At 38.1% G+C, this 15,813-nt stretch overlaps 1 protein-coding gene across 9 annotated transcripts in view; it reads right to left on the bottom strand.

Annotated features, from left to right (window-relative positions):
- Positions 1-15,813, bottom strand: part of LOC111146906 (RCC1 and BTB domain containing protein 2) — a 44,483-nt gene that overhangs the window by 21,276 nt on the left and 7,394 nt on the right. For 2 of the 9 annotated variants that reach the window (XM_022502648.1, XM_022502652.1), the window contains exons 2-5: positions 10,495-10,593; positions 6,703-6,768; positions 1,036-1,191; positions 681-831 (exon numbers count right to left, since the gene is read on the bottom strand). In XM_022502648.1, coding sequence (XP_022358356.1) covers positions 681-831; positions 1,036-1,191; positions 6,703-6,744 — 349 coding nt within the window. In that variant the 5' untranslated portion in view covers positions 6,745-6,768; positions 10,495-10,593. Of the gene's footprint in view, positions 1-680; positions 832-1,035; positions 1,192-1,483; positions 2,538-6,702; positions 6,826-7,162; positions 7,202-10,494; positions 10,594-15,813 lie in introns of those variants that run through there. The other 7 variants (XM_022502654.1, XM_022502658.1, XM_022502649.1 and 4 more) reach the window with 6 other exon arrangements.

Below are 15,813 nucleotides of genomic sequence, written 5' to 3'. Positions count from 1 at the left end.
TTGTTTCCAGTGAAAAAGTGGGCCAAAAAAACTAGCCTATTACTGACAACCAAAATTCCCTAAAATTTATGTGAAATTAGTTTACAAAAGAGTGTTTATAAACTTTATTTTCAGTTCAAAGAATACTAATAAAATGAATACTCAGCTTAAGAAAAATGCTAAAGTATGATTTAATTATAATGTCCTATTGGTGTGAATTCATGAAACAGCCATGAGACTATTTAATTCCTTATATTACTAGTATCAAATATAGTCATTAGTCACTGTTGATGGTCACAATCTCAGAGTGCTAGAAGTTAGAGGGCATCTTGGAATTTAGCTCTAGTGTCTTAATTCGTAGATCAGGGATCTCAAGTTCAGAAAGTCCAGAGTGAATTCAGCATTTTAATGCAATAATAGTTCAACTTTTAAAGTATAAATAAAAGGGGTTTACTGAGCTTACAGCACTGTCATTTTCACATCAAAAATGCCAATAGTTGCCAGATTCTCTCTGCTCTGTTATCTCACTCTGATATTCAGATATGTTCATATTTCATGTTACCCAAGGTAATGTTCACAGGGCAGAGCCAGAAACTCCTACCCAATCAAAAAGTATGTTCTCAATTTAAGGGGTGGTCCTAAGTCTTGTTTACCAATAAATAAGTCAGTAGCTAAAATTCTACACTGTGTCCCTAAGTTACCTGTTGTTGCAAGGACAATATGGGGGCCACTCCCATAGCTGAGGCAGGCTATTTTTTTGCCATTTAAAGACTCCAGTCTCCGAGGTTCGATGGTACTCTGGACATCACCTAACCCCAAACAGCCACAGCAGTTTGTGCCAAGCACAAAAATCTGAGGGAAAAACCACTGTTAGTTCAAGCACTTCTATTTCTGACAAACCCATTATTATTGCTTCATTGTATAACATTATATAATAAGTAAGAATCCACCCTCCATGCCTTTTTTAAAACCTAATTCCTTAGTCCCCCCTCCCCAAGATCTTCAACTTAGCAAACCCATTACTCTAAGTGTCTGAATTTTTTCTTCAAAATTTACCTCATCATTTACGGTAGTATATAAAACTTCATTGCCAGCACTGCCAAAGACACAGGCTTGACGAATTAACTGCAGTTCTTCCTCAGAACAAAGGGAGAAAATTGGCCACTTTCCCACATCTAACATCTTCAAAGATGACAGAGTAGCCTGTACTGGCTGAAAAGGAAAAAATTAAAAATAAATAATAAATAAATAAAATTAAAAAACATACGTGTACACACACACACACACACACACACACACACACACACATTAAGACTATTAATTTAAAAATATTTTTTTTTCCCTTCCCCTTTGACTTCTGTGGAAGTCAGCACTGGCTCAAGGAGGGCCCGTTCTTTCTAGTTTTGAGAGGCCCCTCACAGCTACGGGAACTGTCATGAGAAGCCCACTGCTTCAGTCCTGTTCTCACAGCAACCAAGAGACCCCGGCTGGGACCAGATCTCACCTACTAATTTTCCTCAGGGCCACAAGAACTGTCCAAGGCTGACTTCTGTACTTTCAGTACTATGTCTTAAATGTAGCTCTGGAAACTAGGCTGGTTGGAAAGGCAGGAAAGGCAGGAAAAACTGAGAGGGCACGGGGATTTCATCAGGCACCTAAGTCTTGACAAAATGCGTTCCTGGAAAAGAACGATGCTGAAGGTGACACCAAGGAACCAGTCCAGAAGTTTCGGTTCTTGGGTCCATTCTGTCAGTCAAGCAGTTAGTGGCTTCCCTCGTCTATCCCCCCCTCCACCCACTCAGGTTTGGGGATTGCTAGGAATATACACCCACAAAGAATGTATTTGTTTGCTTGGGCTGCCATAGCAAAGTACCACAAGCTGAGAGGTTTACACCAAAGAAATTTATTTTCTCACAGTTTTGGAGGCTAGAAGTTCAAAGTCAAGATATCTGCTAGCTTGGTTCCTCCTGAGAGCTGTGAGGGAAGGACCTAGGGCTCTCTCCTTGGCTTGTGATGGCCATCTTCTCCCTGTGTCTTCATATCATCTCTGCTGCATGCACGTCCATCTCTTGACCCAAACTGCCCCTTTTCATAAGGGCACCAGTCATACTGGAATTAGGGCTCACCGTAATAACCTCAGCTTAACTAATCACATCAGCAATGACCCCATTTCCAAATAAGGTCACCTTTTGGGGTCCTGGGGTGTCTTAGTGCATTTATGCTGCTCTAACAGCATGCCACACAGGGGTGGGTTATAAACAGCAAAAATTTACTTCTCATAGTTCTGCAGACTGGGAATTTCAAGATCAAAGCACCAATACGCTCATATTCTGATGAAGGCCCCCTTCCCGCTTCATAGCCACTGCCTTCTCACAATGTCCTCCTCATGGGATGGAAGGGGCAGGGATCTCTTTGGAGACCCTTTTATAAAGCACTGATCCCATTCATGAGGCTTCCACCTTCATAACTTCATCACATCCCTAAGTCCCACCTTCTAATAACCCCCACCTTTGGGGGTTAGGATTTCAACATAGAAACTGGGGTTGGTGGGGGGGAAACAATTAAACCCATAAAAGCATACGTTAAGATCATAAGCTCCTGTGCTCCCATAAGAGCATACTATGTGGATACTGTAAAGCTGTTTTAAAGAGAACTTTTATTTATTTGCTCTACTGGAAACATTTTTACATATGTGCTTTGTAGCTTTCAAAAATTTGAGGATTACAATAAGGTGCATAAACAGCCAATGTTGTCTTTCAAATGGCATGTCACCATACTCCTGCTTAATTTAAAGGAGCAAAGGATTTTCTGAGGCCTGTCTTTCCTGTCAGCTATTAAGTCAACCTTACCAGGAAAGCATTCTGGTAGAAAGCTGATTGGACTAGCTACTTATTTTCTGCAGATCTGAAAGCATATTTGTCCCACACACTTTAGGAGTCAGGAGAGTGTATGCGTGTGTACACACACACACACACACACACACACACACATACATTATGATGACTTGGCTCACAAGTTGATGGAGATTCAGAAGTCCCATGATCTCCATCTGCAAGCTGGAGACCCAGGAGGGCTGGTAGCATAATTTAACGAACCCGAAAGCCTGAGAATCAGGGGAGACAGTGATGTATATCCCAGTCTGAGGGCAGGAAAAGATGAAGTGAAGTGACCCCTATCAATCAGTGAAACAGGGAAAAGAAGGGATGAATGCCTCCTTCCTCCCTTTTGTTCTATTCAGTCCCTTAGCACCGTGGATAATACCCACCCACACCAGGGAGGGCAAACCATTTACTGAGTTCCCCAATTCAGAAACTCTTCTAGAAACACTCACACACACACACACACCCAGAAGCAGCGTTTAATCTGGCACCAGTGGCCCACTCAATGTGACACAAATTAAGCAACACACCATGCGAAGGAGCCCACGTGGTCACAGAGGCAGAGACTGGACCAATCACCTCCAGGTCCAGGAACCCCCAAGGACGGACAGAAACCTCCAGAAGCTGGGAAGAAGAAAGGAAGGCTTCTTCCCCAGAGCCTTCAAGAAGTATGGCCCTGCTGACCCCTTAATTTCATCCTCTGTAACATCATTTTAGTCTCCAGAACTATAAAATAATAAAGGTCTATGGCTTTCAGCCCCCGGTTTGTGGTGAAGGCAGCCCTAAGAACGAATGCAGAAGGCAGGCAGCCTGTAACCGTAAACAGCATCTTCCTGAGTTAATGGCAGCGCCTGAAGCAGGATAAGCTCCCCTGATGCCAAAGCCAGACACTGCCCTCAGCGGGCCACGCGAGCTCTAAGACGCTGTCTGGAGAATGAAGCCCTTGGTTATCTTTTGGGCAGCACCCAAGGCCACTATAGAGCTAAGGGCAGAATCTCTCATTATGTTAGCTTTTAGTCCAATCTACCATAAATCACCCACCTCCTTATATCACGAAGGAATCTTATCTTCTCTGGGGTCTGCATTTTAATTTTTTTTCCTATTTAAGTCTATAAATTTCAAAAAGAACAATGTTTGGGATGTGGCATCAAATATTTATAGATGAACTAGTGTGCTAGTTAAAAGAATTCTTACATATTATCTCTAATCTTCACAAATACAGGGCATAGATATTGCCATCCTCATTTTAAATACAAGGAAACTGAGGTAGAGGAAGACAAAGTAATCTTCCAAGATCACTTGCTTCTAAAGACTGCTTTCCATATAGCACATGTTGCAGAGAAAAAAAGTTCACATATCAAGTTATACCACTGGAAGATCCAGCTTACAATTGCAAGGCTTTGGCTGTTCTCATCCGGTCCTTAACGAACAAGGCAAGAATACACACTGTGGGCTACCTTCCATGAACGGGGCAGACAGCAATATACAAAGAGAAAATAAGCATTCCCACCCCATTTTCTCCTTTCAAGCAGATTTTTGGATTTCAAGCTGCCCTGCTACAAAAATCCAGTGGTTTTCTTAGATGCCTAGAATCAGGTGGTAAATCCAACAAGCTCCTAAAACACCTGTCTACAAATCCTTGGTTCTGAACTTTTTTTCTGACTCACTTGTACCCAACCTCTAGTACCCACCCCATGACTCTACTAACCACTGGGTAGTGCGTGCGTGCGTGTGTGTTGAAGTGTATCCTGCAGTCATACATCCGTTAAAGGTTGCCACAAGTCAAAAGAACATCAGGTGTGACAGTATCACTGATCATGTATTAAGGGCCAGATACGAAAGGTATAAAAATGAAACACAATTGCTCCCTTCAAGGAGCTCACAATTTAACAGAAAACGAATACTTACAATATAACCTGGGTACAATGGAGGTGTGAATACACTGCTTTTAAATGTCTGTCAGAAGGCTGACTCCTGAAGGTGAATCATCAAAAAAAATTTTTGTTTTCTAAGTCTTGTTGGGGAGTTATTTCTTGGAAGAACTTATAACTTAATTTGTAAAAGGCATACATTTACACTTTTCAGAGGTAAATACTTCCTATCCATCTCAAGGAATTGTAGCATCTGTGTTCTCAGAAGAAAATATTTCTTTACAACACACTCATGAGTGTACATAGCTGTACACATTACATATATTGTAAACATGTACATATATTGTATGTATGTGGAGACTTTGTATATATAACAAGAGTGGAGGTGACATAAGATTCACACACAGCTCCTAGGGGAGAAACAGCCACCCTGCATGACAATAGCCATCTCTGCAAAAGGCACCCGACCACCTTTGTGCCCAACCGGTTAAGTAAGGAAACCGCTGAGCCAGAGCCAAGGGCAAGCAACAAAAAAATCTGCATGGGGGAAAAGCACTACCAGGGAGTGAGAGCTTAACAGTGCACACAATAAGTCTTCAAGACCGTGTCCCTAGAATTCAGTCCTAATTTGGCCCAGGTAACCCTCCTTCCTGCACATACTACTACTATAGGCAGTAACTATTCCCTGGTCAGCTTTGCTTTACTTTCCTTTACATCCAGCCTCTCTCCCCCATCTTTCACTGGCCTCTGTTTGAGAAATGCAAAGTGGCAAAATTTTAATATTAGCTCAAGGAAAATATAATTAAGGAAACACAGCTCCATAAAATTAGAGACCAAGATGCATTTTATTACTCCTTTGGGTATGGGCTACCTATAGAATTCTGCTTCTCCACCCAAATGAAGAACTGAACAGATTATGATACTTCACTCAACTCTAGACAACTAAGTTGTCACAATTACATTTAAAATACAGCACACAGAAATAGAACCAAAATTACCTGTTGAGCATGACTAACAAAAAAGTTATTTTAAGAAACCCACCAACACCTTGCCTTTGGAGGACTTTCTGGCAATGCAACACTTTATACGTAATAGTCATTTCATCGCTAATTCTGTTACTCTCTTTTATTTTACAAAATCTGTTCTTCCTGGGAAAAATTGGGAATTTTTCTATTAACATTTTAGAAGATTCTCAAGTTCTATACATTATTCTGTAAGCTAATTTTCTATTTTGCTTTAAGGGCTCACAAACGAACACTTCAAGTCAGCACACGGTAATGCTATGGTTTGGTTTCAGATGTTTTGCCATCTTTGTAAACTATGCTGGCTTTTTATAATTATTTACATCTTTCATTGTGTTTTGACCATACTTTATTTAAAAACAGCAGAAAACAGAAAAATGAAAATTAATAGTGGCAATTAGTATCAAGCTGCTAATAGTAAAGAACAGATATTGTGTCAATTTAATAAAATTAACACAACACAGAAATCAATGTGCACGCTGAAAGATGTGAAATTTTAACCTGAGTAGGATACATAGGAGTTAAGCTGGTTGACTGTAAGGTGGAGCTGTGAAGGAGAAGGAATAAGTCAAAGAATATCTATGATGAATTAAGACTATGTCATCTAAGATTAGGTATTTTATAATTTTGTTAAGTCTCTGGCAACGAAGTAAACATTATTCAACTCAGATCCTTTTGTAGGACAGTGTTATCTGTGAAAGCTCCAAGAGCACCGTATCTGGGAACCCTGCTCTACCCCTCAGCTAATACCCACAGCTTTCTGCCGGCCCCTGTAGCATGCTATATACCCACGATAATTATGTTTGTATCTGAGCCACTATACTGTGAGACCCTCAAAGACAGATGCTATCTCCCTCATCTTCCTGTTGGGTGAACAGTAGATGTTTGATACATGTTTCATGCAACAGAAAGTACACATGCCAAAGGCACGTTTGTATGTTTTCTTCTAACCTTGCCACTTTCTCCATAGGAAAGGGAAAGCTCTTCTTCCATATGGACTCAGTCCTGTGCAGTCCCCTAAGGAAAAAGTATGTGGTAAAATCAGGATCCCATATGTCAGATGAAACTAGGCAGGTTAAAATGATTTTACTTCCAATTAACAGAGAAAATAAGCTAAGCTCAAATATGGTGAAGGGATGATAAGAGAAATAAGGTTTAGGCATGAGAGTTAATAGCTAAAGGTGTTTTAACTGTTCTGGAACTATCATATGGTCTCTTATGGGAATCCTCCTGCAGAGGTCTGGAAAAGTAATCCCAGGATAAATAAAGATTCTTAAATCTATAAGGAAATAAGTAGAAAATTTTCTTTTTACAGTTGACCTACTACAGATAAGAAAAAATAAATTTTAGACCTTGGTCAAATTTCCTCTGGGATCGGAAAGTTCCAAATCACTGTGAAGAGCAGACTTACCAGTTCTCAGCTCCACTGAAGAGTATATGATTTGCTAAACTGAGGGAGGTGGGGAGAGGAATGAATGAAAAAATGAAAGGATGAAGAATGAATAGAGCTTTGTTTATCCTAGACCTTAACAACAAATCTGCAACAACAGCCATCAAGTTTGTAGCAGCAGCACTCAATGTTCTTGCCTTAATGAATCATCGCTATGAAGATTACTTTCTACCACATAAAAGTAACCAAAGAAGAAGCTCTACCAAAAGAGCCACAGCATGGGCTCTCTCTTTGCTCAAAGGATTCCCTTTAATATTTCTTGCAGGGCAGGTCTGGACTGTGATTCAATCATTACATAGTTGACTCTCTCATCCCTAAAAATAAATATAAATAAATATTCTCTCTCCTCCCAAAAGCAATTGAATGAAATCTTATTTAATAATTTTGATATTCCTGGGGCACCTGGGTGGTTCACTGGGTTAAAGCCTCTGCCTTCGGCTCAGGTCATGATCTCAGGTTCCTCGGATCGAGCCCCACTCTCTCTCGGGCTCTCTGCTCAGTGGGGAGCCTGCTTCCCTTCTCTCTCTCTCTCTCTGCCTCTTTGCCTACTTGTGATCTCTGTCAAATAAATAAATAAAATCTTTAAAATAATAATAATAATAATTTTGATATTTCTGATTTATTAGTTGGGGTTCTATTTACTCAAATACAATCCACATTTCAAGGGTTAACATCAGAACATTTTATTTTATATTATCTACAGGCAATTAGAACCTTATAATAGACAGATGAAAACAATAACCAATATAAGGTCAAGTCTTAACAATGTTCCTTATCAATGTTTTATATGCCCATGAGGATACTGGTAAAATTTTGTTTTCCTCAGCTATAAAAAGTTCTCTCAGAATATAAGGAATAATCATATATTTAGAATAATTATAGCTCAAACTGTGGCAACTGATACAAATCACTATTTCTTTCTTTTTAAAATTTATTTATTTATTTATCTATCTATTTATTTACTTAGAGAGTATGAGCAGGGAGAAGGGCAGAGGGAGAGGGACAGAATCTCAAACTGCTCGCTGAGTGAGGAGCCTGAGGTGGGGCTCGATCTCACCACCCTAAGATTATGCCCTGAGCCAGAATCAAGAGTCAATTAATCGACTTAGCACAGGTGCCCCCAAAATCATTATTTCTAACGTCTAGAAAAGATATACTTGTTTTTAAAAGAATTACTTGGACTTCTCTCACTTGTAAACTTATAAAACTTGATCTAGTTCCAATATGGAAAGATAATTTCATGTGACAGTTATCCCTACATGATCTGTCTTGTCTATTAATTTGCAAGCTGTTTGAAAGGCAACCATGACTCATTCACTGCTATAACCGCCGCAGGACATGGTTTGGAGAAGAACACAAGACTATATATTGGTTGAAAGCATTCTTTGAATACAGCTTTTTGTATACTGGAGACTGCCTGCATCGAGGTTCTTTTCTTTCTGTTTCATCCTAATTGGAACGACATTTTCCACATCTACTCCAGGTTTACTAGAACAAGAAATAAAAAGAGGGGAGGGGGAAAAAAGAAAGTAGAAGAGAAGAGGAAAAAGAGTAGAAGAAGGGAAGTCAAAGGGAAGGAAAAAAAAAAGGAAATAAATAGGAGGAAAAGGGACCAAAGATGAGCTATCACTGCCCCTCATTGTAATGTAGGCCATTTTTGTTCCTAGGAGAAGGGAAATCTTGCTAATACACTAAGATCCTAGAACAGCAATCCTGGGTTGTTGTTTCCCATCCCATCCCCCTACCATTACTGGTTTCTGGTTTATTCTTACTTTTTCTTTTTGCGAAACTAGGCAGATTGGGCGCCTGGGTGGCTCAGCGGGTAAAAGCCTCTGCCTTCAGCTGTGGTCATGATCCCAGGGTCATGGGATCAAGCCCCACATCCGGCTCTCTGCTCAGCAGGGAGCCTGCTTCCCCCTCCCCCCCTGCCTACTTGTGATCTCTGTCTGGCAAATAAATAAATAAAATCTTAAAAAAAAATAGGCAGATATGTGTCTGTGTTTTTATTTCCTAATTTTTCTTTACACAAAAAATAGCATACCTGATATACTCCAGCAATTTTGTTTTGTTTTGTTTTGTTTTTTCATTTAACAATATCTCCTGGAAATCAGTCCTTATCAGTTAACAGAGATTTTTTTTTTTTAATCAGTTGAATATCCTGTTTTTTGTTTTCATTTTAAAATCCTGCTTTTTTTAAGGAGGAAAAGAAATAGCTCTTTTTGGTGCCTTTGATTAATTTCAAGTAGAGTAACTCTTTAAAAATTAGAATGGTGGAACATAGGGCATTCTGTTTGACTAATCAAGACATAATTGTATGAATAGCATATTGAAATTACCATATTTCAAGAAATAACATTTGTAAAATTCAATTAAGGCTAAATATAACATTGGTATAATTTCATCTTTATTGGCCAGAATGTTGTTGAAGATTTAAAAATTATTCAAGAATAATTACTATTGTACAGTACTATGAAAAAACTGTTGAATTCTCTAGCATTATGGAAAGTAGTTGGATTTTTTTTTTCTAACATTATTTCAATGTGATCAAACATAATAGAGAAAACTAGCTTCTCCAATTTGTACAACTTGAGAAATACAGTTTATGGAATATATATAAGGATTATAGTTATCTTCTCCTGTTATCTACATGATTTCACCAGGCTATTATTATTATTATTGAGAGAGAGAGATTATGTGTGTGAGCAGGGGGAGGATGGGAGGGGCAGAGGGAGAGGGAGAGAATATTAAGCAGAGTGTGTGTGCTGAGCATAAAGCCTAATGCATGGCTTGATCTCACAACCTTGACATCATGACCTGGCCGAAATCAAGAGTCAGATGCTTAACAGACTGAGCCACCCAGGCACCTCTCACCAGGCTATTACTAATATCAATGTTATAGCAGTACATCAACATACACTTCTTAAAAATCCACAATATACATAAAGAATACCACATCTATGAATTCTAAATAACAGCAGCAATAATAATAACAGTTAAAATAAATAGTTAGCCTGTACCAGGGATTAAGGGCCTTATATTATGTCATTAAACTTTATAGTAGCCAAAAGCAGCAGATAAAGTCATTGCCTCAATTTTACAGATATGTTTCAAAAACTTGACCAACCATCACCTACCAGTCAGGGTTAGAGCCAGTATCTGAACCCAGGACAATTACAAAACTCCTCTCCTGGACCCTCCCCTACATTGCAGGGATATTTTAAGCTTTCCTGTGTACCTTCCAGTTTTATTTTGTACTGACCGGCTGGGACTGTTCCATCCAAAAATTTTTGTACCTGATTGTTTTAAATTTCTGGAGCCCTGTATTCAGTCATCTTTAATCCTGCTCCTTCTAGATCCTTGTAAAGTTGTCTTCTAGGATAAAGTTAATGTGACTGAAAAACATAAACGCATAAATAAATTCTATTACAAAAAAAGCAGAGAAGAGAAAAATATACCATCTTGCAACTTTAAAAAGATAACATTATAGATATATAGTTCAAAATCCTATTAGCTCTATTATTAAAAAGGAGCAATAGAGGTGCTCAATTATTAAAATCAATTACTACACATTATAACCTTTATATAACATTTATAGCTTTATGTGGTAAGTTTTAGGACCATTCTTCAACAATTTGGACACTGTAACATATGAAAAAAACACATACTAAAAAAAATTTGTAAGCATACTCTTTTTTGTTGTTGTTGTTGTTGGAGAGAGAGAGCACAAGGAGGAGCAGTGGCAGGCAGAGGGAGAAGCAGGCTCCCCACTGAGCACGAGCCCAGTGTGGGACTCAATCCGGGGACCCAGTGATCATGACCTGAGTCGAAGGCAGACACTTAATTGACTGAGCCATCCAAGCGTCCCCCCAAAAAAGTTTAATTTGTAGTATGCCAGCATAGAAAATGTAAAGGAAGTCATCTTGAATGTGAAAAAAACAAAACTTTGAAATTTTTGGAAGAAAGTATAGAAAACATCTTTGTGACCTCAGGGCTGGGAAAGATTTCTTAAATAAGATACAAAAGCATAAACCACAAGAAAAGACTGGTGAAATTTACTACATTAAAACTTTAGAAATATGGCATACTAAAAGACAAAATGAACAAAGGGAAACATGTCACAGAATGGGAGAGGTATTTTCAACATATATAACTGGTGGCTCGCAGAGGATTTGCATCCGGAATAGATAAGAATACCTAAAAATCAGTAAGAAAAAAAACCCAAGCAATCCAATTTAGAAGTGGGCCAAAGACAAGGCAAGTCACAGAAACAACTAATAAACGTATTAAAAGATGCTCAAATTCACCATGGAAATGCAATCACAATGAAATAGATCTCACCTGTCACATCTGCAAAATTAAAGGGGGACAATTCCTAGTGTTAGTGAGGATGCAGATCAAATAGTATACCCATCCTGCCATAAGAAACAAACTGGTGTAGTCACTTCAAGAGTAACTCAACAATATGTAGGTCAGAGCAGTGTGCCTTTCATTCAATCTTTTTTGACACATATATGTACCTGAAACAAAAGTCTCACAAAATAATTCTTACCCTTATTGTATGAGGTGCTAAGGGATATCTTCTTTTCTATTTTTTCTATCCTATTCTATTTATTCTACCCTGACTCTGTCCTATTTTATCCTTTCCTATTTCATTTTTAAAAGAAAATGCTGGTCTCAACCTACTAAAATAATTTGAGGATCACTAATAAGCCCTGCCTTATAGCTTGGACAACGTTGGCCTAGATGAACTCTAGAACATACAAGCAATTGTTTGCAGTAGCAAAAAACGAGAAATAGCAAACAGAATTGATCAACAGGATCCATCAATAGAATTTATAAACTATCGCATGTGTATACCATATAGCAATTAAAATAAATTATCTAGAATCAACACAGATAAACGTCCAAAATAATTTAAGCCAAAAATCACTAAGTCACAGAATGATACATATGGTACACTATTTGATAAATTATTTGATCTAATTTGATAAAGTTTAAAACATGCAAAAAACAATACTATTCGGTAAAGTTTAGAAACATGCAGAAAGCAATACTATTTTAATGTGTTGTGGATACTGACACACACACATATATACATACATACATATATATATGGCTGGACTTTGATGGGAATTTTTTTCATAGGAAATTTTTGATAAAGGTGATGACAAAGATAAAATTTTCCATGTAATCCCTTCAAAGAATTGGTATGATTTCACTTTTCCATCTGACAAGACAGTTTTCAACATGTTAAGCTTAAATTATATTAATCATCTGAGTATAGGAGAATAAGGTTACCCAATTTTTCAAAAAGATTTTACTTATTTATTTGAGAAAGAACATGTGAGAGAGAGAGAGAGAGCACAAGCGTGTGCACAAGCAAGGCGGGGAGGGACAAATGGGGACGGAGAGGCTGACTCCCCGCTGAGCATGGGGCCCAACGAGGGGCTCAATCCCAGGACCCTGGGATCATGACCTAAGCCAAAGGCAGACACTCAACCAACTGAGCCACCCCGGTACCCCAAGATTACCCAGTGTTAAAGAAACACAATTTTGGAATCATAATACATCCATTCTAATATTGCCTTTACCACGGACATAATAATTCAATAAAGGCTTGATAATCACAATTCATAAACCATAATTTCTTTTACCATCCGAAACAGAAAATTTTATCAATATAAAAGGAAGATAACAAATAAATAACAAAGTATAATATCTTAAATACCATGGAAGAATATCCATGGAGGTGGGTTATGGGATGGGGTTAAATGGGTGATGGGCATTAAGGAATGCACTTGTGATGAGCACCGGGTGTTGTATGTAAGTGAGAATCACTAAATTCTACACCTGAAACTAATATTACACTGTTTGATAACTGGAATTTAAATAAAAACTTGAAAAAGAGGAGCACCTAGATAGCTCAGTCGGTTAAGTGTCTGCCTTCGGCTCGGTCATGATCCCAGGGTTCTGGGCTGGAACCCCACAGGGCACCAGACTCCCTGCTCAGTGGGGATCCTGCTTCTCCCTCTGCCTGCTGCTCCCCCTACTTGTGCTCACTCTCTCTCTCTCTCCCTCTCATAAATAAATAAAATCTTTTAAAAAAATGTTTTTTCTTGTTCTTTCTTGTGATGAGAATTCTCAAGATCTACTCTCCTGGCAACATTCAAATATGCACCCACGATATTATTGACTATAGCCACCACATCTCCTTGACCTACTCATGTCATACCTTTAAGTCTACCTCCCAAGCCCCTTCACCCATTTCATCCTTCCCCCAAATCCTCCTCACTCCTGGCAACCACCACTCTGTTCTCGCTATCCATGACTTTTGTTTGTTTCTTCGATTCCACCTGTCAGTGAAATCATATAGTTGTTGCCTTTCTCTGATTTACTTCACTTAGCATAGTGACCTCTAGGTCCATTCATATTGTCACAAATGGCAAGATTTCACTCTTTTAATGGCTGAGCAATATTCCACTATGTATATATATACCAGACCTTCTTTATCGATTTATCCACTTGTGGACACTTAGGTTGTTTCTATATGTTGGCTATTGTAAATAATGCTGCAATCAACATAGGGGTGAATATATCTTTTCAAATTACTCTTTTTATTTCCTTTCAGTAACTACCCAGAGATGGAATTACTGGATCATACGTGATTTTAATTTTTTGAGAAACCTCTGTTTTCCATAGTGGCTTTACCAACTGACATTCCCAATAAAGCACAAGGGTTCCCTTTTCTTCACAACTTTGCCAACACCTATTATTCTTGGCTTAGTTTTTTTTGTTGTTGTTTTTTTTAAAGATTTTATTTATTTATTTGACAGACAGAGATCACAAGTAGGCAGAGAGGCAGGCAGAGAGAGAGGAAGAGGCAGGATCCCGGCCGAGCGGAGAGCCAGACGTGGGGCTCGATCCCAGAACCCTGGGAGGCTTTAATCCACCAAGGCACCCAGGCGCCCCTCTTGGCTTACTGTTAACAGCCATTCTAACAGGTGTGAAGTGACATCTCATTGTGGTTTTGACTTGCATTTCCCTGATGATTTGTGATGTTGAGCATCTTTTCCTGTGCCTGTTGGCCATCTGTATGTTTCCTTTGGAAAAATGTCTCATCAAATCCTGTCCATTTTTAATTGGATTGTCTGTTTATTTGCTATTGAGTTGTAGGAGTTCTTTATATTTTTTGAATATTAACTCCTTACCAGATAAATGATTTGCAAATATTTTCTCCCATTCTATAGGCTGCCTTTTCATTTTGTAGATGGTTTCCTCTGTTGTGCAGCAACTTTTTAGCTTGACGTAGTTCACTTGTTTATTTTTGCTTTTACAGTCATATCCGAAAAGCATTGCCAAGACCAATGTCAAGAGGCTTAGGGCCTATGTTTTCTTCTAGTTTTATTGTTTCATGTTTTACATTTTAGTTTTTAATCCATTTTGAGTTGATTTTTGCGTATTGTGTAAGATAAGTAGTCTAGTTTCATTCTTTTGCATGTACCTATTCAGTTTTCCCAACATCTTTTATTAAAGAGGCTATCCTAATGCCCATTGTATATTCTTGCATCCTGTGTTGTAAATTAATTGAACATATATACATATGGCTCTCTATTCTCTTCCATTGATCTAGGTGTCTGTTCTTATACCAGTATCAGACTGTTTTGATTACTATGGCTTCATAATATAGTCTGAAATCAGAAAGCATGATACCTCTAATTTTGTCCTCCTTTCTCAAGATTGCTTTGGCTATCCAGAGTCTTTTGTGGTTCCCTACAAATTTTAGGATTATATGTTCTAATTCTGCGAAAAGTGCCATTGGGACTTTGAAAGGAATTGCATTGAATCTATATATTGCTTTGGGAAATGGGACATTTTAGCAATATTAATTCTTTCTACCCATGAGCATGGGATATCTTTGCACTTATTTGTGTCTTCTTCAATTTCTTCCATAAATGTCTTATAGTTTTCAACATATAGGTCTTTCACCTTCTTGTTTAAATTTATTCCTAAGCGTTTTTTTGATGCAGTTGTAAATGGGATTTTCTTAATTTCTCTTTCTCATAGTTTGTTGTTAATGTATAGAAATGCAACAGATTTTTATATGTTGATTTTATACCCTGCAACTTCACTGAATTCATTTATACATTCTTTATTGAACTAAAAAACTAGAGTTTTTTGGTGGTATCTTTAGGGTTTTCTATATATAAAATCATGTCACAAATTATGAAAGGCTTACATCTTCCTTTCCAGTTTGGATGCTTTCTATTTCCTTTTCTTGCCTAATTGCTCTAGGACTTCTGACACTATGTTGAATAAAAATGGCAAAAGTGGGCATCCTTGTCTTATACCTAATCTTAAAGAAAAAGCTTTCAGCTTTTCACCATTTAGTACAACATAAGCTGTGGACTTGTCATATATGGCCTTTATTATGTTGAAATACATTCCCTCTATATCTACTCTATTGAGAGTGTTTTTCAAAAATAGATGTTGAACTTTGTCAAATGCCTCCCTGCATCTGTTGAGATGATCATATATTTTTTATCCTTTATTTTGTTAATGTGGTGTATCAGGTTGATTGACATGTGAATGTTGAACCATCCTTGCATCCCTGG

This window comes from Enhydra lutris, unplaced genomic scaffold, assembly GCF_002288905.1.
Source record: "Enhydra lutris kenyoni isolate GAN:26980312 unplaced genomic scaffold, ASM228890v2 scaffoldscaffold15, whole genome shotgun sequence".
NCBI lineage: Eukaryota > Metazoa > Chordata > Mammalia > Carnivora > Mustelidae > Enhydra > Enhydra lutris.
This window is presented reverse-complemented; position numbering and strand designations above follow the sequence as displayed.